This window comes from Caretta caretta, chromosome 22 (genome assembly GCF_965140235.1).
Source record: "Caretta caretta isolate rCarCar2 chromosome 22, rCarCar1.hap1, whole genome shotgun sequence".
NCBI lineage: Eukaryota > Metazoa > Chordata > Testudines > Cheloniidae > Caretta > Caretta caretta.
The window spans coordinates 23,165,627-23,192,930 of NC_134227.1; the positions used below are offsets into that span (position 1 = coordinate 23,165,627).

At 56.0% G+C, this 27,304-nt stretch overlaps 1 protein-coding gene across 1 annotated transcript; it reads right to left on the reverse strand.

Moving 5' to 3' along the window:
* Positions 1 to 9,847: 9,847 nt before the first annotated feature.
* Positions 9,848 to 22,036, reverse strand: SCN2B (sodium voltage-gated channel beta subunit 2). Its single transcript, XM_048827504.2, has 4 exons — positions 21,790 to 22,036; positions 16,980 to 17,146; positions 15,403 to 15,613; positions 9,848 to 14,617 (listed from the first exon to the last, which is right to left on the reverse strand). The coding sequence occupies exons 1-4, from the start codon at positions 21,857 to 21,859 to the stop codon at positions 14,418 to 14,420; spliced, it is 648 nt and encodes a 215-aa protein (XP_048683461.1). The 5' UTR covers positions 21,860 to 22,036; the 3' UTR covers positions 9,848 to 14,417.
* Positions 22,037 to 27,304: the final 5,268 nt, after the last annotated feature.

Consider the following 27,304-nt stretch of genomic DNA (forward strand, 5'->3'; position numbering starts at 1 on the left):
ACAGGCCCGGCTGGTCACAGGCCTGTGCTCTAATGCCTCTGGACTGTGAGCATATAAATCCCCTGCCCCCTCGCTGCATGAGAGGCTGAAATCAGGGCATTTGGGAAGGGTTTGTATCATGCCAACTTCACGCATTAGCTACAAACTCCACTCCATGATATGCACCCTATCGTGTGTATGCCCACGCCCTATCGTACCCACACACATATCATGTGCAAATGAACACACACCCAAATTCATGCATGTACATACAATCATACAACCCCACAGTGTCACACACACACACAGACACACACACACTACCCTACATACACATCTAGGTGCACGTGCACGTCTACCCAGGCCCACTCACGGGCTGCAGACACACAAGCGTGTTGGTGTGCGAGGCACAGGCTTTGCCTGACACCTCCTGCCCAAGTGCTAACAAGCACGGTGCGGCTGCACTGGCTGCCCCTGGAGAAGGGCGCAGAGAGGAACAGATTGATTCCTGAGACCAGAATAGCATGCAACATTTTTCTTCCTTCGGTGGCACTGTCCCGCCCGGTGGCTCTGCCTGTCGCTGCACTTTTATCGATTAATGTATTTTAAGGCCCGGCAGAGGCTGCCTGTCTCCATTCCAAAGGGAGGGTCTGCCCTTCCCAGCAGCGCACCAGCGGGTGGGCTAGTGCCCTTTTGCAAATGCCCCTTCCTGCCCCAGCCCAGCTTGGGGGTGACCCTCTGCCCAACTCACCCCTGACGGCGCTACGTGAGGGTTAAAAAACAAGTGACCCACTGTAAAACGGTAGCTCTTGCTGCGGCGGGGTGCTGAGCACCAGCGCTATCAGCGGGCTGAGGGTGTGCAGCACCACTCAGGTTTGGGCCCACTGCGAGGAGAGCAAAGCAGCTGGTGGTATCAGGGCTCTGTGTGGTCACGTCCTGCCTCTCCTTACCAGTAACCCTGCTCAGCAAAGCCCGGGGGCCGTGTTTCCTTTCCAAAGGGGAGGAGGCAAAAGCAGGAGGGGGCTGGTGGGATTCTTACAAGCCCTCTGTCAGCACTGAAGCCAGACCACAGGCCCATGCGCCCTTCCGTCAGCGTGTCTCCACACCTGGTCAATTGCAGACAAGCTTTGCTAGTGCTGACCGGAGCCAGTGGGATCCAGCGCCTCCAGGACCTTCCCTCTGTCCCCCACCAGGCCAGGGACCCCCCCACCCCACGAGTAGGGCAGGACGGGAGGAGTTGAGACCCCCCCCCCCAACTGGGATCATAGAATCATAGAATATAAGGGTTGGAAGGGACCCCAGAAGGTCATCTAGTCCAACCCCCTGCTCGAAGCAGGACCAATTCCCAGTTAAATCATCCCAGCCAGGGCTTTGTCAAGCCTGACCTTAAAAACCTCTCAGGAAGGAGATTCTACCACCTCCCTAGGTAACGCATTCCAGTGTTTCACCACCCTCTTAGTGAAAAAGTTTTTCCTAATATCCAATATAAACCTCCCCCACTGCAGCTTGAGACCATTACTCCTCGTTCTGTCATCTGCTACCATTGAGAACAGTCTAGAGCCATCCTCTTTGGAACCCCCTTTCAGGTAGTTGAAAGCAGCTATCAAATCCCCCCTCATTCTTCTCTTCTGCAGGCTAAACAATCCCAGCTCCCTCAGCCTCTCCTCATAACTCATGTGTTCCAGACCCCTAATCATTTTTGTTGCCCTTCGCTGGACTCTCTCCAATTTATCCACATCCTTCTTGAAGTGTGGGGCCCAAAACTGGACACAGTACTCCAGATGAGGCCTCACTAATGTCGAATAGAGGGGAACGATCACGTCCCTCGATCTGCTCGCTATGCCCCTACTTATACATCCCAAAATGCCATTGGCCTTCTTGGCAACAAGGGCACACTGCTGACTCATATCCAGCTTCTCGTCCACTGTCACCCCTAGGTCCTTTTCCGCAGAACTGCTGCCTAGCCATTCGGTCCCTAGTCTGTAGCTGTGCATTGGGTTCTTCCGTCCTAAGTGCAGGACCCTGCACTTATCCTTATTGAACCTCATCAGATTTCTTTTGGCCCAATCCTCCAATTTGTCTAGGTCCTTCTGTATCCTATCCCTCCCCTCCAGCGTATCTACCACTCCTCCCAGTTTAGTATCATCCGCAAATTTGCTGAGAGTGCAATCCACACCATCCTCCAGATCATTTATGAAGATATTGAACAAAACCGGCCCCAGGACCGACCCTTGGGGCACTCCACTTGATACCGGCTGCCAACTAGACATGGAGCCATTGATAACTACCCGTTGAGCCCGACAATCTAGCCAGCTTTCTACCCACCTTGTAGTGCATTCATCCAGCCCATACTTCCTTAACTTGCTGACAAGAATACTGTGGGAGACCGTGTCAAAAGCTTTGCTAAAGTCAAGAAACAATACATCCACTGCTTTCCCTTCATCCACAGAACCAGTAATCTCATCATAGAAGGCGATTAGATTAGTCAGGCATGACCTTCCCTTGGTGAATCCATGCTGGCTGTTCCTGATCACTTTCCTCTCATGCAAGTGCTTCAGGATTGATTCTTTGAGGACCTGCTCCATGATTTTTCCAGGGACTGAAGTGAGGCTGACTGGCCTGTAGTTCCCAGGATCCTCCTTCTTCCCTTTTTTAAAGATTGGCACTACATTAGCCTTTTTCCAGTCATCCGGGACTTCCCCGGTTCGCCACGAGTTTTCAAAGATAATGGCCAATGGCTCTGCAATCACAGCCGCCAGTTCCTTCAGCACTCTCGGATGCAACTCGTCCGGCCCCATGGACTTGTGCACGTCCAGCTTTTCTAAATAGTCCCTAACCACCTCTATCTCCACAGAGGGCTGGCCATCTCTTCCCCATTTTGTGATGCCCAGCGTAGCAGTCTGGGAGCTGACCTTGTTAGTGAAAACAGAGGCAAAAAAAGCATTGAGTACATTAGCTTTTTCCACATCCTCTGTCACTAGTTTGCCTCCCTCATTCAGTAAGGGGCCCACACATTCCTTGGCTTTCTTCTTGTTGCCAACATACCTGAAGAAACCCTTCTTGTTACTCTTGACATCTCTGGCTAGCTGCAGCTCCAGGTGCGATTTGGCCCTCCTGATAACATTCCTACATGCCCGAGCAATATTTTTATACTCTTCCCTGGTCATATGTCCAACCTTCCACTTCTTGTAAGCTTCTTTTTTATGTTTAAGATCCGCTAAGATTTCACCATTAAGCCAAGCTGGTCGCCTGCCATATTTACTATTCTTTCGACTCATCGGGATGGTTTGTCCCTGTAACCTCAACAGGGATTCCTTGAAATACAGCCAGCTCTCCTGGACTCCTTTCCCCTTCAAGTTAGTCCCCCAGGGGATCCTGGCCATCCGTTCCCTGAGGGAGTCGAAGTCTGCTTTCCTGAAGTCCAGGGTCCGTATCGTGCTGCTTACCTTTCTTCCCTGTGTCAGGATCCTGAACTCAACCAACTCATGGTCACTGCCCCCCAGATTCCCATCCACTTTTGCTTCCCCCACTAATTCTACCCGGTTTGTGAGCAGCAGGTCAAGAAAAGCGCCCCCCCTAGTTGGCTCCTCTAGCACTTGTGCCAGGAAATTGTCCCCTACGCTTTCCAAAAACTTCCTGGATTGTCTATGCACCGCTGTATTGCTCTCCCAGCAGATATCAGGAAAATTAAAGTCACCCATGAGAATCAGGGCACGCGATCCAGTAGCTTCCGTGAGCTGCCGGAAGAAAGCCTCATCTACCTCATCCCCCTGGTCCGGTGGTCTATAGCAGACTCCCACCACTACATCACTCTTGTTGCACACACTTCTAAACTTAATCCAGAGACACTCAGGTTTTTCTGCAGTTTCATACCGGAGCTCTGAGCAGTCATACTGCTCCCTTACATACAGTGCTACTCCCCCACCTTTTCTGCCCTGCCTGTCCTTCCTGAACAGTTTATAACCATCCATGACAGTACTCCAGTCATGTGAGTTATCCCACCAAGTCTCTGTTATTCCAATCACGTCATAGTTCCTTGACATCACCAGGACCTCCAGTTCTCCCTGCTTGTTTCCAAGGCTTTGTGCATTTGTATATAAGCACTTGAGATAACCTGTTGGGATTCCCGCATCGGAGCCAGGTCCCAGAGATGTCCTGTCCCACCTGGCTTCCCCCCAAGCAGCTGAGCTCCTCGGGGTCTCCCGGCGTCTCGGTCTCAGCTCTGGCACTCGGCAAACCCCAGATGAAATACGTCCCTGTTCCTGCACCCCCCCAGGCTGGCCCCCCAGGAGCAGAACGGGGGGGGGGACGACGAGCGGGACAGCTACCAGCCAGCAGGCCCTGGCAGCCTCCCTTCCCGTCCCCTGCATTCCAGCTTCGGCCCCCTGGCTGACTTGGAGAGTCAGCAGAGCTTGCCCTGGCCTAGCCAGGGAGGGCAATTCATCTCGTTCTGTCCCTCCGCTGCACCTGCTGGGTCTAGGCCCTGACTCAGCAAAGCACATAAGCCCATACTTACTTTAAGCACCTTCCTAATTCCCACTGATGTCGATGAGATTCAAGGACATGCTTAAAGGCAAGCATATGAGCTCACGCTTTGCTGAATAGTGATGGACCTAAGCACATGCTTAACGTTAGGCATGTGCTTAAGCACTTTGCTGAACTGAGGCCCTTGTGCCTCCAGGGACAAGACGTTGGGGCTTAGGATGAGGTTCACCCATCATGCAGAGGGGCAGCCACAGGCCTAGTGTCACGGAGTCCCTGGGCGATGCTCTGGAACTGCTCCCCATGAAGCCAGTCAGGACTCTGGGGCAGTTGTCACGGAGTCCCTGGGCGATGCTCTGGAACTGCTCCCCATGAAGCCAGTCAGGACTCTGGGGCAGTCGCCTTTCTGTGAGCAGCCTGTCTTCAGGACACGCAGCTCACTCAGCTTCCACCTTCCTGGGTCTGACCTCGGAGCATTCAGCATCCTCTGCCCCTCCGTGCGCTTCCCACAGCGAGTCCGCTCAGGCGGGGCTCCTGGGGAAGCCAGAGGGTCCTGCACCCCAACTTCGCAGTCAGACGTGACTCTCAGCCAGCCAGTAACACAGAAGGTTTATTAGATGACAGGAACATGGTCTAAAACAGAGCTTGCAGGTGCAGAGAACGGGACCCCTCAGCTGGGTCCATTTTGGGGGGCAGTGAGCCAGACAACCACGTCTGCACTTCACTCCATGTCCCAGCCAGCCCCAAACTGAAACTCCCTCCCGCCCCTCCTCCTCTGGGCTTTGTTCCTTTCCTGGGCCAGGTGGTCACCTGATTCCTTTGTTCTCCAACCCTTCAGCTCTCACCTTGCAGGGGGGGAAGGGCCCAGGCCATCAGTTGCCAGGAAACAGGGTGTCGGCCATTCTCTGTGTCCAGACCCCTGCACACACCTGCCCTCTAGGGCTCTGCAATGATCATACACCCTTACCCCACCACCTAGATACTTAAGAACTGCATAGGGGAAACTGAGGCACCCCCACAATATTCGGAGGAAACATTAAGAACAGGCCCACTTCGTCACATCTCTCCCCCCTTCGAGATTGAACTGAGCGGGGTCACTTTACCCGGTGACCTGGGGAAGTTCGAAGCCACCAATGTTCCCATGGATGCCCCAGCATCTCTCCCATTCCTTGGTAGGAGTTACACCAGGCCCTTCCAGTTTCACGCCCTCCCTTAGGTCGGGGGTGGTCGATAGCACTAGCAGGCTGCATGTGGGAAGGTTTCTGCAGCCCATGCCCTTTGGCCACCCCAAAAACCCAGGGGGTCAAACTGGGATTGGGTTTTCTCCCAGAGCTCCAGTCTGGAGGGCTGCAATTCGGGCTCTCTTGGTTAAGGGCCCCCATCTTGACCTGGGCCACATACTGTTCACTTACAGAACTAGCATGGAGACATCCCTTTCTCCACAACCTTGTCTCCCCAACAAGCTGGCCAAACACAGCCACTTGGTTATAGGACGGTATACCTTTCTTAACAGCTTTCACTCCATCTGAGACCTTCTCAAAGCTCTCCACACTGGATCTTTCAACAGCAAAGTCAGTGGATCCATTCACAACAGAAAATTTCTGGCTGTTAGGAACTGAAACTTTCTTGATTAAATCACTTTCACACCCTTCAGTTGCAGTAAACTGCTTGCAAAGACTCCATGAGGATTCCTTTCCCAAGGGCTTTTCTATGCAACAATTCACCCCTCCCAGAAATTCTGCTCTTACCCTCTTTACCTAGGGCTTGCTCTAGGGGAACACTTTCCTGAGCAACTACAGACTCTTTCTGGGTCTCCCTTACATCCAGAATCACCTCTGGCCCATCAGGCGGATTCCTACACAATCCCCTTTCAGGCAAACTTACAGACTTCCTAGATAAAAGGTTAGAAGCCTTCTCCTTCCCTTTGCCACACACAAGTTCAGGAATCTTTTCCTCCTTGCTACAGGTTTCCACACCCTCAGTAGGTAACACAATCACACACCTTCATGCTCTCCTTGTGCCCTGGCTAGGATCTCACCCTGATTAGACAGAGTTGCTCCACCCTTTCCAACAACACACTAGCAACAGGCAAAATACAAGCACCAGAATTGTCTGGTCTCTGGGATTTTACATAGACCCTAACTGGATGCGACCTAGTTACAGGGCCATTCTCCCGAGCAGACAGAAACTTAGGACCCTTCCCTTCCTGGACTTTAGCTGAATCCAGAACCAGCTCTGAGACAACTGCACGACCCTCAACCATCACAGGCTGAAAGGCCCCTTCTGTCTGCTCCACAGACCAAGAAGAGCCGGACACACTTCCTCCTTTACCAGACACACAGGTTGGGATCTCTTTCCCCTTGTCCCAGCACACAAGGCTGGTCACAGACAACTGCTTGGAGATCAGGGTAGCTCCCTCCATAGGCAAGTCAATACCCCTGACAGACAGAGACCCATTTCCTTCACTGTCCCAATTCTCCACCCAGCTAACAGGTAAGGTCCAGGGACACTCATCTTCCACTCTCCTCGCCTTCCCACCCTGCTGACTAGACACAGCCATCAGCTCACAAGGCTGCCTAGGCTCATCCAAACTTTCCTTACCAAGCACCTTGCCACTCCCCACAGATCCCCTGCCCTGCCTGTGTCTCCCCCCACTCAGCTGGGGTCTCAGCTCCCACTGTGCTCAGCGCTGCCCTTGCTGTCCCAGTGGGGGCAGGCCACTGCTTTCCTCACTGCATCAGAGCCAGCGAGAGTCCCCAGTCTGGTGTGCAAGGGGGCAGGGAGCATCTCTCTGTCCCACCCAGCCCCAGGGGTCTGGTTACAGGCAGGCAGGTAGCCTGAGCCTAGCGGCTCCTCCCTGCTGCCAGCCAGGTCATCTGCATTTTCACTGACCATTCCCTCTCTGCCGATTGGTTCCCTGGATTCAAATTCAAACCCTCGGCAGTTACAGGAACAGGGCCTGGATCCTGTCCCAAAGAGACACAGTCACCCCACAACAGGGTCTCGCAGCTGGTGTCCTGGAGCACCCCAACGACCAGCCAGCCCCACCCCTCCTGGGTCTGCACGGGGATCTGGGCCATAGGCAGGGCGAGGGGCTTCGTCCCTGGGACCCTCACCCAGCTCACACAGCCCCTCAGCATCTGAGGCTGCACCACCCGGGGCCTGACACCAGTTCTCTCTGTCCCAGGATCTCGCCACCCCAGGAATGTCTCCCCATTCACCATCACCTTCTGCTCCCACTGGGAGTCCGAGGGGCCTGGCCCCAGGAAACTCCACACAGACATATAGGTCAGGAGTGGGAGCGTGTCCACCTCCCCACCCATCTGGCTGATGGAGTCTGTGGCCTTGGGACCCAGCAAGGGAGCTAGACACCGGGGCTTTTCCGCAGGGTCCCCCTGGTTCAAATCGCCAGCCTGCTCAAAGGCAGTGAGGTGGCATCCACACCCCCCCCTCCTTAACCAGGGGCAGCAATTTAGTCTCGAGGTTCCCTGCGGAACTGGCCCCCCGGGATCTATCCCCACTCACCCCGGGGAGGTCCCCTAGGCCTCTCCGCCCCACCACCCCCAGTTCATGCTGCTGCTGCTTCTGCAGCTCTTTCTCGGGCTCTCGCTGTCTCCCACGGTCCTCTTGCTCTCTCAGACTCAGCTCCAATCCCGTCCGTCTCGATCCCCCGATGGGGAACCCGATCGTGAAGACCCTCGTCTGGTCGGGGACAGGAGTCTTGGCGATGCCTGGCTCCCGCTCCAGCTGCTCCCAGATCCTGCTATAGCCCCAGTTGGGGTCAGGAATCTGTTCCTTCGAGCGGTCATCCTCCTCCAGCTGCACGATTAACTCTGCTTTGGTGAACTTTCCAACGCTCAACCCTCTCTTTTTGCACAGGGTTACAATGTCCTTCTTAAGGAGACGGTGACAGGCCATCACTCCGCTCCTCCCAAGTTGTTGTGGACTCACAGGCCCGTGTGTTCTCAGCTCCCCACGGTTTCCAGGGAGAACCCCTAGTGTGCCAGCCCTTCTCGAGGTCACCACCTCTTTGCCAGGGTCGAGCTGCAGACTCCTCCGCCCCTGAGACTGCTCACTGCAGTCCCCAGGGGGACCCCATTACTGCACAGTCCCTCTCACTGGTCACACACTCCCAGGGGTTAACCGCCCCCCGAAACCGCTCCTTTCTGAGCCTTCAGCAGGCCTGGTCCTCGGCAATCCCCCTTCGTGTTACTGCTCCCCAGTCACTTACTGCAGGAAGCGCCATCCACGGGGTGCAGTACATCCCACCGCTGCCACCAGTTGTCACGGAGTCCCTGGGCGATGCTCTGGAACTGCTCCCCATGAAGCCAGTCAGGACTCTGGGGCAGTCGCCTTTCTGTGAGCAGCCTGTCTTCAGGACACGCAGCTCACTCAGCTTCCACCTTCCTGGGTCTGACCTCGGAGCATTCAGCATCCTCTGCCCCTCCGTGCGCTTCCCACAGCGAGTCCGCTCAGGCGGGGCTCCTGGGGAAGCCAGAGGGTCCTGCACCCCAACTTCGCAGTCAGACGTGACTCTCAGCCAGCCAGTAACACAGAAGGTTTATTAGATGACAGGAACATGGTCTAAAACAGAGCTTGCAGGTGCAGAGAACGGGACCCCTCAGCTGGGTCCATTTTGGGGGGCAGTGAGCCAGACAACCACGTCTGCACTTCACTCCATGTCCCAGCCAGCCCCAAACTGAAACTCCCTCCCGCCCCTCCTCCTCTGGGCTTTGTTCCTTTCCTGGGCCAGGTGGTCACCTGATTCCTTTGTTCTCCAACCCTTCAGCTCTCACCTTGCAGGGGGGGAAGGGCCCAGGCCATCAGTTGCCAGGAAACAGGGTGTCGGCCATTCTCTGTGTCCAGACCCCTGCACACACCTGCCCTCTAGGGCTCTGCAATGATCATACACCCTTACCCCACCACCTAGATACTTAAGAACTGCATAGGGGAAACTGAGGCACCCCCACAATATTCGGAGGAAACATTAAGAACAGGCCCACTTCGTCACACCTAGGCACCAGTGAAATGCCATTTAAACCCCGACATGTGACTGTCAGATGGTGCAAGCAACTCCCTACATACGTCCCTCTCCATCATGTCTCTGGGCCTTGTTGTTAAGGAACTCCTAAGTGTAGACATATGAACTACCCAGGCCTCTCTCTTCCCTTGGCAACCCACATCCCACAGAAGGAGACCAGCCACACACTGTCAGGAGACAAGTGTGTATTTTGTTTTTATTCCTGTAGCCAGACAGTAATGTTGAAGGCTCAGGCTGAGCCAGCTCATCTGGGTCAAAGCATCATCAGAGACAGTGGCAAACACACACCCCCACCCCCAGCCCCCAACAAACAGCAGCCAAAAATGTTCAGGGCAGAGTCGGATATTTGTGGGGTGGAGTTTATTTTGCTTTGAAATGTACAAAGAGCAACAGAAACGTTCTGCACGCAGGCTTTGGTGAGATCATCATCAGATCTGGCCAACTAGATCAGAAGATACAAAACCAAAATGAAAGACACACTACCTGTAACAATGCCTTCATGAGTATATATTTATACAGAGATAGACCTACACTGTGTATTCTGTACAAACTCACTGGCAAATTGCAATCCAAGGACAATGTGTGCAGGAAATAAAAGGCAGAAACAAGGTCAGTAGTGAGATGTCTTCCAAAGTCAAAGATCTTTGGCCACAAAAGAGTCACTCTCTGGCCCAGGAGGAGCCTCTCGTCCCAAATTTGGAGCAGGCGCCGGTCCTAAGAGAACCTGCCATCCAGCTGGCTCTCCTCTGTGTGCCTTTTTAACTGGATGAGAGATTATGAGACTTGGGTGGTTGTGTGGCAGTGGAAGCCCCACAGAGATTGGGAAGCCACACAACAGTCTGGAGATAAATAGCGCCTTCAGACTGTACACAACTGATGATAATGCATAGCAAGGCAGAGCACGGGGACAGAGAGAGGAAATGCAAAATCCCCACTGGAAAGCCATGAGGGTTCAGAGCCAGGAAATGGACACAGGCTTTTAGGAGGTGGCTTCCCCACTGCAAATACATCTCTGTCCCTTCATTTCCTGGGTGCAACAGCATCTCCTGCAGCACGGATACAGCACCCGCTGTGGCCAAGTCCAGGCTCCAGAGATGGGGGTGCCAGGAACACTGGCGGAGGGCAAAGAGTTGAGGCCAAGGGCTATGTGGGTGGCACTGCAGAGCCCCCTAAAGGAGCTCTGAGCTCCCTCCAGCCCCTGCCCCAGGGAAGCGTAGTGACCATGGGTCCCCGTTCGTGCAGCAGCGGCCCCAGGGGGTTCCATGCATTGCTACCGCCCTGGCAGGGAGCAAGCGTGCATGATGGGGACTGGCAGCTAAAGGGGAATAAACTTGGGTGGGCAAGGAGAAGGGGCCCCTCAAATGAAAAGACAGGTCCCCCCATGGTCTGAGCTGGCAGGGGGAGAGCTCCTGGGCCAGTTCCACACACTTGTGTCTAGCATCGCTAACAGCCTGGAGTTCCAATCTCCTGGTTCCATTGTTATCCTCAGACAACTGCTCCAACGCTGCCGTTCTCTAGCCCCTCTCATCGAGGGGTCCCAGGAGCTTCGCACACAATCAGGATGCAGCCCCCAACTACCCCTGTGAGGCAGGCCTCCTAATCCCCCTTTGAGACCCACGGTACCCGGGAGAGCGGCAGAGCCAGACACAGAGCCCAGGAGTTCTGGTCCCCCTCAGCCCCTGCTCTAGCCCACATTACCTCCCGCAATCCAATGCACTTAGAATGGTGCACAGAAGGTTGGGACCCAGCCAGAGCCCCCTGTGGAAGTGAATCTGCCCATTCACAGCACCCATGCTATCCTGGCCAGTGGTCTTTAATAAACAAACAGCCCCCCCAGCAAACTCCCCTAGCTGGGCTGGGCTGCTGTGGAGCCCCTGTGCACAGCGCAGGGAAGAGGAACAGGCTCCGTCCCAGCAAGCCGTAGAAATCCTGGGGGCTGAGACCGAGCACCCCCCACTTGCAGAAGTAGGCAGGGAAAGCAGAGCAGGGCAGGTTCCCAAGGGACCTGCAAGGATGCCGCCCCGCTGGGCTGACTGGCAGTGTATTGACTTGGCAGTAGCACGTTGTCCTTTGCTCCTAAGGAAGTTTGGAAGAGGCAGGTTTTACATCACATTGTTGCTCAAGGAAAGCAGAGGCCAGCCCCACCCTGGCCCCACTGTTGCCCCGGAAACCTTCCCAACAGCAGCCCACAGAGTCCCCCCGCCCCCACCCCACTCAGCAAGTTCAATTTTACAGGCATCAACATGAGATTTTCCATCACAAGTACCCACCCTGGGAAATGTAACAAAGCCAGCAACTTTGGCTCAGCTGCCTGGGCCCAAATATGGACTCGGACACACATGGCTACACACTTCCACCACCATGCTGAGCAGGCCTTGCAGCAAGCCACTCCAAAGCAGCAGCGTTCAGCACCAGTGCACGGGCTGATGGGCATCATCTAGCTAGCAATGACTGGGGACAACACAGCCCCATAGCTACTGCAGCTCAGAGCCACCTCCCAGAAAGCCTCTGCTTCTCGCACTGTATCTCCCTGCAGGAGAAGGCAAGGCAAAGGCACAGTCCATGGCAGCGTGTTCAGGTGACATTAACAAGAGGAGTAAATGTGTCGACAGTGTGAGCCCCGCGTTCCCCGCTTCGCAGCAGGGAGTGGTGACTGGGCCCCACAGCCCCCGGGGAGGCAGGGCTGTTACCCCATTGTAACAGACAGGGAAGCTGAGGGAGAGAGAGGGGAAGTAACGCCTGTCCCAGGGCTACAGAGGGCATCTGCCAGAGCCAGGGTTGCCATGCCGGAGTTCCAGGCTCCCTGGCCCATGCTCAGCCCATGCCAACCCCTGCAGAGTCCTCTCCACACACTGACTGCAAACAAAATGGGTCAGTATTTCTGCCTGGGAAACATAAACCCAGAGCCCGACAGCATCGTTTCCAGTCCTTGCGCAGGCAGAGAATCAGGCCCTTGGGATCCGGCCCATGGAAAATCAGTTGCAGGCTCAGGGGCCAGCCCTGGAATGCTGGATAGTCTGTGAAGGGCTGGTAACAAGCATGAACGCAGACAAAGATACGGCTCCCCTCTTCTCCAAGGCCAAATGTTAACCCAGCTGCCCTGTGGACCCTGGCATGGTTGCCTTTCTCCCTCTACCAGAAACAGCCCCAGGCCAGCATGCTGCAGAGCCACTGTGCTCAGAAGGGTCTGCGCATAAAGAGACTTCACTGGGGCTCCAGGTAGTCAGGTCTGTATCCCTGGGGTAAGCCCCCTGTGGCCAGCTCTGGCACTCACAGCCTGAGGGACCCAAGCCAGGCCCTCCCCTGCCTATCACATGAATGTTTAAAACACGAACCCCCTGCCAGTGCACAGCCTGGGGACACTAGTCTCCAATCACACCCCTAGCGCAATCCCACTCCCTCCCTGGGGGCAGCCCAGACTCTCTGTTCACCTACGAGGGAAGCCAGGAGCAGGCTTACATTTGCAATTCGGGGGGGAGGGAGAGGGAGAGCGGAGGAGAAGAAAATGGACATCCCCCCCCCCAGAGGTCCCTGTCTGTAATGCTTCCATGGCTCTGTTTAGCAGCGGAAAGATCTCTCTGCAGGGGGCTTCTGCAGTTACTATATTCTTGGCAATGGCTCTTCGCCCACCAGCGCAGGGCACTGAAGGCAAGTCTTGCTCAGAATTCATTTCCTGGGGCACAAGAATCAGAGCTGGCATTTGCCCAGAGTTGCCCATTTGCTTCCAAGAGGGAGTTGCTGGCTAAAAGGAGGAGGCGGCAAGGAGTCCCTGGGGGACAGGACTGTCCCAATGCCAAGGCCTCATGGCAGTTAGCAAGAGGTGCCTGGGACCAGCCTGCAGTACCACATGCCGAACTGTCCCACGCCCACACTTCCCTGCTCTCCTTTACATGGCTTGGCCAGGATGGAGACGAGGCAACAAATTAGACTGTGTCAATCCCCGCCAAGGATGAGAAAATAACCAGCTAGAAAACACAGGCGCCTCCACTGAATTGTCAACGTCCCGTCCCCCTGCCCGACAGAGGCACCCACCACCCTCCCTCCTGACAGAGGTGCTACGCCCACCACCCCCGATCCCCCTGCCCAACATTGGTGCTACGCCCTCTGCCCTGTGTCCCTGCCCCCCCTGCCTTCCCGTAACGCTGGTGCCCTGTTAATGCCCATTACAAAGTTTGGATAGGAGCCGGCTGCCTTTGTGGATGGGAGCAGGTCAGAAGGGCCTGGGGAGGAGACTGGCCCGTGGTGACGGAGCTCGAGGGGTTCCAGGGAGATCGATCAGATTACTTGACATAGCAAAGGGTCCCCTGTGCTCGAGGCTCTGCCATGAATAGGAGGCACAGGAGAACCCTCTGGCCTTCATAGGAGTCTCCCCCCTGGCCAGCACACTAATGTCTCAGACCAGTGCCAGAGCCTAGGGCAGAAGGGCTTGCTGGACCCCCCTCCCCAGCTCCATTGCCCATCACGCTGAGAGGCTGCAGCCCTCTCTCCCTCGCCAAAGCCATTGCTCACTCCCCGCCTGCACGGTTCTCCGGGGAGGTCCTGCCTCCCTCTCCCCTAGCTCCATCTCCCTCCCTCTCAGCCACAGCCTCTGGATTGCTCCAGCCCCCGCCCTGGGCAGCGCCCTGGCACTCAGGGCTCTTCCTGGCTCATAGGGAGAGGTGGGTGGGAGCAGGCGGCAGCCTGGTGCAGGAGACAGGTGCATTAGGCTCAGGTGATTCACCCACCTCCACCCAGCCCTAGCCCAGGCCAGGCGTGCAGCAGTCTTCTCCCCAGGCCCCACTGAAGCCTGGATTCCTGGGGGTCGGGGCTGGTTACATAGATGAGGGATGCTCAGTAATTCTGGGGAGTCTGAAATCCGTGCTCTGGAGAAGCACACGAGGGGTCACACTGTACAGGGGGAAAGGAAAGGGGGCCATTACTTGGTGCCCTCCTCAGGGTTCCCTTCACCATCTGTCTTCCCTTCCTCCTCTGTTTTCTGGTCATCTGTGTTCAGTTTCTGCTGCTTTTTCCTCCGCACGCACTTGACGATTACCAGCACCAGGATCACCACGGCCAGGAAGCCCCCCACCGAGGCCCCCACGATAACAGCCACCGTGGAGTCGCGCTCTGGGGGCACTGCAGAGATAGAAAGGGGCAGATGAGGAGAGAGGCCGGGGGGACGAGGGAGTCTGAGCAGCAGGGAAACCAGGCAGCTCCTGCCAGCACCAATGGGACCACGTTGGCAAATCCAGGCCCTGCCCTACCTTATGTGGGGTCTGATGGGAGGAAACTTATGCAGGGCCCCACACACAGACAGGCCATGGGTGGGAATCAGGGATGTGCTGAGAAGCATGGCCTGGAGCTAGGAGGAGCAAGCCCCTATGTAGCCACATTAATCACACGGGCCATGGCTGGCACTGCCCATGGCCTGTGAGGGGAGGGCACACTGGGACCAGCCCCACAGCCAGCTGATGCTAGGATGGGGGCGTTGGGTGGTTTCCTTGGTTGGAGACCCTGAAGTAACTGTCTGAGGAGTGCATCAGCTGTAGCTCACGAAAACTTAGGCTCAAATAAATTGGTTAGTCTCTAAGGTGCCACCAGTCCTCCTTTTCTTTTTGCGAATACAGACAACACGGCTGCTACTCTGAAACCTGTCTGAGGAGGGACAGCGCTGGGGTTCACTTCCTGGCCACCCTGGGGACAGTCACCAGCCAAACGAGCCCGAGTCCCCACTGAAACTTCCCATCAGCCTGGCGAGCTGGAGCCACTGTGGGATGCGGGCTGGGACGGAGGGGCAGGGCAGCTGCTTACACTGTGCCAGCTCTGGCCTCTGCTGTCTCCCCCATTGTTCAATATAAAACAGCAGCCCCGCCCCGCGGCCCTCTCCTGTCGAGCCGGGCCAAGGCCAGCTGCGCACCCACCTTCGGTGATGACCTTGAGGAAGATGCGGGCATGGCCCCGGTGCCTGTCAGGCAGGTTCATCACGTAGCAGTTGTAGGTGCCCTCGTCCTCCAGCTGCACCTGGTGGAGGGTGAAGGACACGTCGTTCTTGCTGGGGTTTCCGGTGAACTCCACCCTATTCCCGAAGTGATCCAGCCGCCAGTGCACAATCTTCATCCGGAACTGCAGGAACTGGGCAGAGACGGGGACAGGGCAGTGAGAATGCAGGGGGTGCTACACCCATGCTGGTGCCCACAGAGCTCAGCTGGCCAGACCTGGGGGGCCAGTCAGAGACCACAGTACCTCTCCTCCTTTCCCCGAGGCACACGCCACACAGAGCATGGCTCCCCTGGCGTCACTGGGATCACCCTGCCCTGGGACAATCACACAGCTCCCCCGAGAGCTACAGGGTCCTGGGCCTGCCAGCGGGAACAGGAGGGATTCCTTTGGTATCACGGGCTGAGAGTGGCCACCCTGAGTCAGGGCACTGGGAGCAAGGCTGCCAGCTGGGGCCAGGGCATTGGTCACTCATGGCTGTTTTCTGCCTGGGCTTTGCCTCAGCCATAGCAGGAAAGTTTAAGCAAACCAAGGGTCCAGCCAGCCACTCAGCACCTGGACAGAGTCCTTCATCTCTGCCCTCTTCTGCCTCGTTTCCAGCTAGTCCCTCCCACTCCCACTTACATGTGGCTAGGCTGAGCAGTGGCCACCTCCCGGGAAATGGGACATTCCCTCCAGACACAGAGGGCTTTAATATTCATACGGGAGTGGGATCTGGGTACCTGGATAGACCCAGTACTGGATCAGCAATCCCCGTCCTCCCACACCTTCCCCCACTCAGTGTGTCCCTCCTTCCCCTTTATCCCCCGGGAACGCGCTCAGGACCAAAGCCTGGGGCCTTGCTCTCTTTCTACTCAGTCCTTACTCAGGCCTGGACTACACTAGGAACTGACATCAGCATAGCCACGTCTCTAAGTGGTGTGAAAATCTCCACCCCTCCCCCCACAAGAGACGTAGCTACATCGACCTGACCCTGGTGTAGACAGCGCGAGGGCAACAGAAGAATTCTTCCATCAACCTGGCTGCTGCCTCTCAGGGAGAACACCTCCTGTCAGCGCAGACAGCATCTACACAGGACAGAGCTGCAGCGTTTTACCTGCAAAGTCACTGGAGCTTCCCCCAAGCACACCCTGAGACATGGCCTCAGAGTGGGACCCACAAACAGGGTTGTGGGACTTGAATCTGTGTCGCCAGCTCTTGAAATTTTATAGCAAGCCAAGTGACATTTGGGGTTTTCCTTAAAGCCCAGCTCCTGGAGTCGCCAGGGCAGGAGAATCTCAGCTTTCTTTCTCTTTTTTTAAGGCAGGAAGTTCCCAGCCCACCTGGTACAGAGAAAAGTTTGAAAACGAGACCCTGCCGGCTCCGAAAGCAGATGAGAGCCCCAAGTTAGTACTTTGGTAAATCTGATGATTTTAAGCCAATGTCATGATTTTGAGGGGCCTGGCTCATGATGTTTGACAGTTCAGGGCTGGGCCCACAACCCCCTGCAGGAGGTACTTACCAGCTGCTCGCTGCACTTCTCACATCTCTGGTATGTCCAGTTCAGGGAGAACTGTTTGTTCTCCACTTTGTAGCAGGAGTTGAAGGTGCAGGGGAGACGCACGGATGTGCCATTCAAGGCACTGACGGTAGATTGTGCCGTGATCTCCATGCCCAGCCCACAGGGTGCTGGGCAGAAGACAGGAACGAAACAGGAGGGAGGAGAGGAAAGGAAGAAGTAAACAAACACTGAAAATTGCAAGCACTAAAGTCTGTCCCACCCCTTGGGTGCTGTGGGCCTGGCCTGCTGGCAGAACTGCCCGGGGGGCGGAGAGACCGGCAGGTACCCAGAACACACAGTCATAGGAAAAGGGGCTTTTCCAAGGGACGCTAATCAGCCCACAGCATTGCACTGACCTCTCAGCTCTCCCCTCGCCAGTGGCAGGGTAATAACGGACCCGATGACTCGGACACAAAGGACAGACACAGCTTGATCCCAGACTGGCCTGTCTGCCCCATAGGGAGAGCTGACCTGAAAGGACCTGCCTTAGTCCTTGGCTAGAGAGAGGCTGTGTGTATGGGATAGTGGGATAACCCACCTACATGGGATTTGAATCCAAGCCTCTTGCCTGGTTTAGCAACCTGTCTCAGCCCCATGCGCCACTGCCCTGCTGCCCCCCAACTGCACTGCAGGCGTTGTGATCTCTCCTGGCCCTTCCCCACTCAGCACTGACTTCAGGTGAACTCTTTTCACGGCCACTTAAATCAGGTTTGTGATGCAGAGGCCTGAATGAGCTATGCAGAGGCCTGGATGCAGCATCAGTTATGCAGGGCTCAGTGCCACATCTGCTGGGGAAATTTATGGCTATGCTCATCAGATTTCATTCCAGGCAGGATGCACTGGACGAGTGACCAGCCCTGCCAGCGCTGGCCTCTGGGGGCTGTGGGGAAAATGCAGATTCACTTCATTTCCCCCCTTAGCTGGTGTTTGAGCAACACTCTCAGGCTGGCAGTAACGAGGCCGAGCTGCCAGATGCTCCTGCAGGCAAAGAGGGGACAGAGCTGGTTTCTGCCGTGGAGCCCACGCTGCAGTGCAGAAATGGAGAGATTAACACACACAGCTCAGGGGGCAGAAAACTAGCCCTGGGGCAGCATGACATGGAGCTCCCTCTGCCTCCCGCTCCCTACACCCTTACACCTCCCCCTCTCCCTGCGCCCCCCACCCCATCGCCTTGCCAAGCCCCACCTGGACAGAGTCCCACCCACTCTGTTGGCCAAATCCAGGACTGGGGAGAGCAGAGACCACAGTGGCTCATGCTGCTCACAGCAGGGCCAGATCTGCGTGTCTCCCCTCTGCTCACTCACTCCTCCTTTCTGACTCTCCCTGCCCGTCCTGCTCTAAGGCTCCCCCTGCCAGGCCTGTAAGGGCAGGATCCCCACTGAATTCCCCAGAACACCTGCAGGTCCAAGGCTGTGCTGGGAGCAACCAGGGGCTGATGCCATCTGATGGCTCTGGGACCAGGTGGATCCCCCTCTCTCTGCTCTCAGCTCTGGTTGGGGAGCGAGCCCGGCTATGCTGTGGGGCAGAGCCCAGCTGGCAGCGTTCCCACCAGGATAAGCTACATGAACACTGAGAAGTTAAGCAGAGGGTAAGAGGCTGCAGGAAAGGGGCCAAGGAGCGAAAATGTGGGGGAGGGCATGAGCCTTTCCCACTGGGCAGCACACCCCAGTGCAGTGCGCAATGGGCGGGGTTTGGTGTAATGAGCAGGTGGGTTGTGGTTCAGCATCTGGGTCACAGAAACACACCCCCAACCCACTTAGCAGAGGCCCAAGGCTGAACGGGCCACCAGGCTCAAGCTCCCCTTCCCGACTGCAGCAGAGACCTGCTCTATGGAGACTGACATGCAAGCACGGCCGAGCCAGCACCAGTTTCATATGCCCCCCCACCCCGCATTTGCAATGCTTGAGGCAGCCGGATCAGCACTCCATCACAGCTGGGGAGTTGGAGACCCTGTGCAAGAAGAAGCAGGGGCCCCTTCCCCCAGGACATAGCCCCAGCAGGAGGGTCTGACTCACGGCATTTCTGGCTGGTGCAGGACAGGAGCCGCTCAGCACCTGCAGCTTCAGGCTTTTGCCAGGCGTGTCTGCCAAGGTGCCTTGGCCCCCCTGGGCTGTGCTCAGCAGGGGGGTGCCCAGCTCAGCCACACAAAAAGCTGGGTTTCTGCAGCCTCCCCCATCAACACCCCCCACGGGCTGCCACGGCCCACAGGGCTGGGGGCCCCACCTGACCTCACATGGGGCTAGGGCAGCATCACTAAGAGTCGTCTTTGGAACCCAGAAACAGGCCAGGGTTCATGGAAGCGGGCTGCATGTGGGTAGCAGACAGCTGGCTTGCCTAGGCTGAGCAGGGCCTTTCTGACAATGCGGGACCATCCCGGCTTCGACTGCTGTGCTAAACGTTGCTGTCGCTGAACTCTCACAATGACACCGTGTGGGTGTGGCGGGAACTTGCTGACCGAGATACTGTTGTAGCTGAGCCAGCTAATTTGTTCCCTTCCAGTTAGTTTCTGGTGCTGGGGGGAGAGGCAGGCGCACAGCTGGGTTTTGCAGCAGTGGCAGCTAGAAAACCTTTTGTCTTGTAAAATGAGCACATTTGATCACTATGAGATACCAAATCGGCAGCCCTGTAGCATCCTTCCAGGTTACTGCTCTGGGGAAGGCTGAGAAGCTCCTTCGAACGGAGTTTAGAAAAGCGAGATCCAAACCTGAGCCCTGGCACCTCAATCCCACATGTGAAGAGAAGACCTAGAGCTGACGGACTGCAGCGAAAGGGAGATCTGAAAGAGCTGAGCGCCATGGGGCGGGCAGTCTCCTCTGAGCCAGAGCCTTTGGAAATGGTTCCTGCTTCTGCAGATGGCGCTTTTAAAGATTTAAAGGTGCCGTATGCAAAAATTGAAGCCATAGCAGTTCCGTAGCTAAATACCCTACAGCACACACCACGTACAAACCCAGCCCGGGCCAGTCCAAGTCAGGGCTGCTGCGACAAGCCGTGCTGCCAGAGGGATGCTCAGAGAACACCATGGTGAGTGCTGGGGAAAGCCAGCCCGGGCAGGAAACATGCCCTGGGGAGTGATTCCTGCTGGCTGATTGCCAGGCTGTGGGAAGAGCCTCAGCCCAGCCTCTTGGAGAGAGGGAGGGAGGAAAGAATCCCTCGCACGAGGCCCAGGGGATCCATGTTGACTGGGAGGGGGAAGCTGGAGATGGTAAGTACAGCACCTGAGCACAGAGCATCCTGCACTGCTCCAGCTACTCCAGCAGCCACTCCAGCAGTTGTCAGACAGGCGTCTTCCCAACTCAGCTCTACGGGGCGCCGTGAGCTGACCTGCCCAGGGGCTTGGGCAGTGTTGCAACGTGAGCTTAGGCCCAGTCAGAAAAAACCTTGCCAGGTGCATTCAGCGCTGTAGGCTCTGGCCAGGCTACGGCTGCAGACTCAGCACATGTGGGCCCAGCCTGACGCCCTAACCAGCCTGTGAACACCGTCACTCAGCGATGGGGATGAGAATCCTAAACTGAGACTGCCTTTCCCCGTCCAATAACTCTGAGGGCAACCTGCCCTGCTGGGACATGGAGCCCTGTCCCATGCTTTGCTCCACAGGTCTCTGGGCACGTCAGGCCACGGGGTTCTCAGAGGCACGACCTCCAATGACCCCCTACCCCCAGGACCGGGGGAGAGAGGACACCATACCGAGTCTCCTTTGGGGCTCTCTCGGTGAAGTCAGCAGAGGGGGCTGTGACAGCCGCGCTAGTCACCTGGCTGAGGTCTGACAGTGTCACAGCTAAGGGCTCCTGGGAGAGGATACAGGGGACGACACACGTGACACATTCAGCTCCTCAGTGTAAACGCTTGTATTCCTCCCCATGCACACATCAGAGCGTGGAACATAGGCTTCTTCCCCAGAGCTGGTGGGCACTGCCGGAAGCCCTGCTAATGCAGAGTCCATTGATTCCCTGCTGCTGATAGCTTTGGACTGCTTCCTTCCCGGATCTCCACACTGTCCCATATGCCCTGTCCCCTTACACCCCTTTCCCCCAGTCTTGGGAGGCGGCATTACACGCAGCCTCTCCAAAGCAAACGACAGGCAGGATTCCTAGTCGTTGAAGATGGGGAGTTGCTGTCATTTTTCTCCTCCATTTCCCAGTCTGTCTGAGAGCAACGCCCCTGCCCCCCAGAACACTACTTATGTTTTAATCTGACAGTCTCCTGCTTGCAGGGAATCAATACAAACAAAAAGCTGCTGACACACATTCCTGGCTCCATGGCAGGGCAGAAAGGCAAGCAACGGAGACCAACAGCCCAGCACGCCACACACCCTGCTCCCCACCAGCATCCAACAAAATGAGGGCAGCCCCTCGAATGCATTGAAACACACACCACACACGTTAGACACTTTTGCTTCTCAATCTGCCGGATCTGAGCAAAGGAGCAACAACCCCAGCTGTTCCACCTGTGCCAGACACTATTGCACTTGGAGAGACTGCAGAAAGCTACACGGGCTAGCTTAGAGATGCAGACGCAAGCCCGGAGCCGACTTTGCAGACAGGTTACTGTCTCATCTGTAACATCAACAAAAACTGCACATTAGCCACTCTCTGTCCCCAGTTCCCACATCAGCAGCAGCCAGACCCGCCGTCCCTCATGCTCTCACCGCGTCCCTTCCCCAGGATTATGCTGGGGGGTGATGAAGCTGCATTAATGAGGATGGTGCTCCCCAGCTGTGGGCTGCTGGGTCCCTGTCGGATGCCTGCATGCAAGATGTGCAGTAGAAACTTACCCAGAGAGACAAGCAAGCTGAGCCCAGTGAGGCACAAGGTGGGCCGGAGAACCCAAGGCTCCTTGCTCATTTTCAAGCACCTTTGTGTATGGCGAAGATTTTGGTGTTTATTGTGGCTGGTTTTTGTTGCTGTTGTTTGGCTTTGTCTTTTTCAGGTGCACTGGGTTACTTCCAAGACACACATCATTTTAGAGCTGCTTTATTTCCCAACCTCCAATATGGCCGGCTGGAGGGGTGCTGCTATCAAAAAAAAAAAAGGCAGTAAATTTTATGGTTGGTGGATTTCATCAAAGGACATGGGAGGGCCTCAAAATTTCCTCAGAAGCAAAGAAACATGCTCTCAGCTTCTCTCCTACTTTGCACTCTGGGATGGGGTTCTGGTGCCTGATCCTGTTTAAAATTGCCACCTTATCAAAGAGCGGAGTGGGTTTCCTCTTGAGCCAGTTAGTGCCTGTGATGAGGGCAGGAAGGGCTGTATTATTGCAGACTGTTAGTCTCTCTTCACCTTCTGGACTAAGTAATACGCAGGGTTTATTTCTCCTACAGAGACTCCCGGGGTGCTCTGGGGACTATCACATGTTAGCAAAGCACATACCTGAGCGATGCAGCCTGTGTTCGGGCTCAGTTTAACCCCCAGCGGGCCTGCCCTCTATTCCTTATGTTGTGTGGGCTCTCAGTTACCTTCAGGTGTTATCTCGCAGCTTCCCAAGCCCTGCTTGGCTTCCCTACAGCAGAGAGTTACTTCCTGCCAGACCTCGTGCAGGTGTGTTGGGTTGGAGGCAGGAGAGCGGCAAGGGACTGATTGCCAATCACACTTTCCAGGGGAACCCCGGAGCTCTGGAATAACAGCTGCTTGGCAGTGGGGTGAGAAGACCACCCTTGGTAGGGCAAACCTCTGACGGGCCTGGGTCAGGGCCAGGCTAGGGTTTCCCTTCTTTGTTTTCCCACAAAAGTTTTGGCTAAAAGCTGGAGAAGGAAACGTGCTCTTTGCTGAGCCAGCGGCTCCCCTTCCCCATTTTAAGGCTGTGACATCCAGGCCCTAGGCTGCAAACCACCAAATGAGCTCCCCGTCATTACCATTTCCACACCCAGCTGCTAACTCCCTGGGCACTCCCGTCCCAGGAGCCAATAAACCACTGGACACAGGCCCTAGCGGCCAGCAAAGGCAATGCAGCCATCTCTGGAGCAGAGCCATGGGATGGGCTCTTACTAAGAGTGGGAGGCCCAGGGGAGTTTCCCTGGTGTGGGCAGAGGCAGGGGCAGGGGCAGCTTTCCTGGAAGAAAGTTGTGCGGCTAATGCAGTTCCCTTCGCTAAGGACTGGAGAGGAACTTGAGCGCCGCGATCGCCACCCACTGGCACGAAGACCTGCCAGGTAAATCTCTCACCGCCTAGTGGAGACTGAAGCACATGTGGAACTCAGCTCTCCCGCAGCCAGGACCCAGCCTGGGACTCAGAGCCCTGTTCTGCAGAGCGCTGGGGAAAGCGCAGCCCAGCCAGAGAACGAAGCTGCCATCACCACGCAAGCTCGCCACACGCTGCTCTGCCCGTGCCCCAGTGCTGACTAGCACCGCCCTTCCTATTACAGTCCTGGGCCTCACCTGTGTAGGGCTCCTGCTCTAGCGGCTCAGTTAGGTTCGTGCCACCTGCATCACACTTCCTGTGGCCCAAGCCCACACCTGAACTCTGTTCATCACCCACCCCGGGGACCATCAGCTACACCCGTCTGGGGCTGCCTCACTGACAGGCCATGCAGCAATGAGTCCCTCTCCTAGGCTCGGGGGGCAGAATTCTCCTCTAGCCAGCGTGGATGGAGCTTGCCCACCTCTGGCCTTTCTCTCCGGCCGAGCACAGCCTGCTCTGGCTCTCCGCATGCAGCAGACTCCGGGCAGTGCTGAGACCAGGCTCAGCCCAGACAGAGGTAATTCACAGCACCACGTGGCCTCTGAGAATGGCTTTGGCTGCAGCAAAGGATGTGCGCTCACTTCCCCCATCCCAGGCAGCATGACACTCACTGCTGTTCTTCCCAGCCGGTGCAGAAGGGGCAGGTAGTGAGGGCTCAGGAACAGGGCGAGCATCCAACCTAAATGGCTGCAAGGTGTTCCTAGCGGCATGTCCCAGACTGACCCTGCACCTCAACCTCAGCCAGGCTGACGGGCTCTCCAGAGTCTTGATGCTCCACTGAGACATTTGCTCCCTTGGTAGGGAGCAGCATAGGGACATTCACCCAGCATCTGCTCCCATCATACCTGGAACTAGCCCACCCTGCCAGCCCCTCGGTTTTTCACCAGCACTGAATTCACTGTTGAGGGGGATGAGGGAATGGGATCTAATCTAACACCCAAGGGCAAATGAGTACAGATGGGGAGGGAATTGATGATGGGGAGCACAGAGGTCCTGGTCCCCAGGATGTGGGAGGGTGATCCCTTATCCATGTGTTCCCTACTACACAGAGATCAAAGCCACCTCCTGAACCATATTGTGTCAACAAGGGGAACAGGTTAAGGCCATCTGAACAGAGTCCACCTTCACTGAGCAGGGGAGAGGTCAAACCACAGGAGCTGAGGAATAAAGAAGACAGGGAGCACGTGTGTCTGAGGAGCAGGCTCCTGTCAGGCTAACGAGGTGCACAGCTCCCTGTTCCCTCCTGCCAGGCAGGACTCGGTGGACAGCAGCACTCATGCAGGATCAGGCTCCCAGCTTTGCTCAGTACCTCCTTCCTTGCCCTTATGCTGGAAACAGTCCATTGCTCAGCGCGGCAGGCAGGGAAATGGCCATGAACTGACATGCTGGCAACATCAGACAGCGATGCCAGGCCCACGCAGTCAAAAGTCACAAATTGGGCCCCCAAAATCATGAGATTGGCTTAAAAGTTGTGAGATTTGGGGTTGGGTTTTGTTTTCTTTGCCTTCAAGTGTCTAAGCCTTTAGGTTGCACTTGGGTCACATTTTCAAGCTTTTCTTTGCAACCATGAAGGCTAGAAGCTCTCTCTTGTTAAACGAGAGCTGAGAGTCTCATGTAGTGACAGGACTCCCAGCGCCGGGGCTTCAAGACAAACACCAAATAGCATGAGACTCACCCTGAAATCAGGTTAGCAAAAGGGTGAGACATGAACAGGGAAGTGTGCGCGTGTGCACACACACACAAGGTGGGGGGCTGAACACCGTGTATAGTTTGTAAAGTGCCTCGTGACCCTGCCAGAGAGAATGCACCTGAAGTATCAGATTATTCACTGAAGTACAGGATTATTATATACTAAATCACGAAGTAGATCAATTGCTTGTGTAGCATGAAGTCTCCCACCTACACTGAATAACCCCAGGCATTCCTGTCTGGGGCACCATTAGCGCTGACATAACAGGCCCTTAGTCATTACTTACAGCCTTATATTTGTTTCAACTTCAATAAAAATTTGTTGGCATATTTAAGCCCCTCGCTCCGGTTATTCTGCCTCACCAACAGAAAACGAGTGGGGTGGCAATGTGAAACAAACGACTGCAGCATACAGTAACTTTTGCTGCATTGGCCCACGTGCCAGAGCCCACGCTAAGCACAGCGAGTGGTCCCCCTTTCTCTCCAGGAATGGAGCGAGCCCCTCTCAGGTCACTGCACGTGGGGGTGTCAAACATCTATCGAAGGAGCCTGGAGGGAGAGCCAGAGGCCTCGGGCAGTGCACTGGGGCAGGGTTCTAACCCCCCCCCCGCACCAGGGAAGAGACCAGGACAGGGCAGGGAGCGGAGCTGACCCACTCAGAAATAAGGGGCTGAACCAGTCCCATTGTTCGCCAGCAACTTGGAACCTCACATGCAGATTTTGTCCAGGTAGAACAGAGTGAAGAATATTCCTAGTTATTGCAAGTGTATAAATGGAGACACAAACACGCGTAGGGGGTGGTGGTGCACATCTATTTACACACACAGAGCACTGGGTTTGCTACAGTTCAACTGAACTTTTTCCCCCGGACGTCGGTTTGCTTGTTTCCCATGTGGCTCTGGTGGAAGGTGCCAGGCTGGCAGCCCAGAGCCCGCTAGGTGCCCAGGAAGTAGGTCAGCTCAGGCAGCTGCAGGGCACCCAACGGCCGATCACCGCCTCCTCGTCTGGAGATGGGACTCTCCCTGGAGTTCTCTCTCGCTGGGTTTTGACGGCATTGACCAATATCCCAGCTGGAGAGTGGAAGCTCTGCCCCAGGGCACTGTCCCGCCTGCAGAATGAGGGTGAAACCAGAGCAAAGTCCATTTATCTTCATCACCCTCCTGTGCCCCACTCCTGGCCTGCCCCAGATAGCAAGAAGTGCCCTCCCACTGCCCTGTGTGCAGGCCAGGCCATGCTGGGCTCACGGCGCAGTCGCAAAAACAGCAGCAGCCCCATCAGAGCATGGAGTCACCCTTTCGAAAACATCCTCAAGGAGCAGCAAGTCCACACAGCGCTGGGCACCATGGGGCCCGATCCTGGCTGGGGCTGGCAGGTGCTGTCACAGCACAAATAGATTATAACCTGGACAGCTAGAGCGATACGGCCCATACCCTGTACGGACAAAGCAGCCCTGTGGCATGCTGACGGAGTGGGTAGAGTTTGCCCCTGGGAGAGGTCAATGTCCCTGGCCGTCGTGCCAGGCTGGGCTCAGAGGTGCTTTCCCCCAATCCAGGGGGCAAGGGAATTCCTCCGCTGGACAGTTGGACTTTTCAGAGGTTTTCTTGCTTTCTTGGGCTCCTTCATTGCCCAGTCTCCCTTCATCCAGCCATTCCACTGGGATCTTCTTCCTCTGCAGCTGGACGTACACGTTGTTCTCCAGCGGTGCAGTGTCCGCCCCAGGGAAAGCGGCAGAGGGGTGCTGCAGGGGACAAAGTGCAAAGCCATCAGCGCTGTCAGAGCCAGGGGGCTGTGTTAGGCCTGAGCTATACTAAAAAGTTGGATCAACCCAACTACGTCAGTCAGGTCCCCATTTGCTTTGCCCTGCAGAGAGAACAGATCCTGCCTTACACAGAGAGTTCTATAGAGTTTGCATCCAGAAGCCACCCTTGGTATTACATCTCCAATTCCACATCACCGCCAAATAAATGGGCTAGAACCCCACAGCTCGCCTGGAGGCAAACTGCCCACCCTGTGCCCTCAGTTGATATCAGTGGGGTCATGCCAGTGCATGGCAGGCCCTGTGTTTTGGGGGGGGGGGGGGCTGGTCTCCTCTCCTGCCCCAGCTGCTTGGACCTCCTGACACAGAGCTCACCATGGTCATGTAGGTCATGTCCTTTCTGCTCCACAGTTCTGCCTCCTGCCCAGCCTTGAGCATCTCCGCACAGGGTATGAGGGAGTAAATGCCTTCCTGCCAGGAAGATCAGAAAGAGACTCAGGCCCTGTGTGGCCTGTGACATGCCCGTTCCAGAGGGTATTTCCAGAGGCTCATTTCAGCTGGTGACTCTCCAGAGCAGGACCAGGCAGCCTCTGTTTTGAGAGTTCCCAGCATCTGGTGGGCAGGATGATAGACAAATGCTGAATAGTTCACCGGAGGGCCCAGCTCTG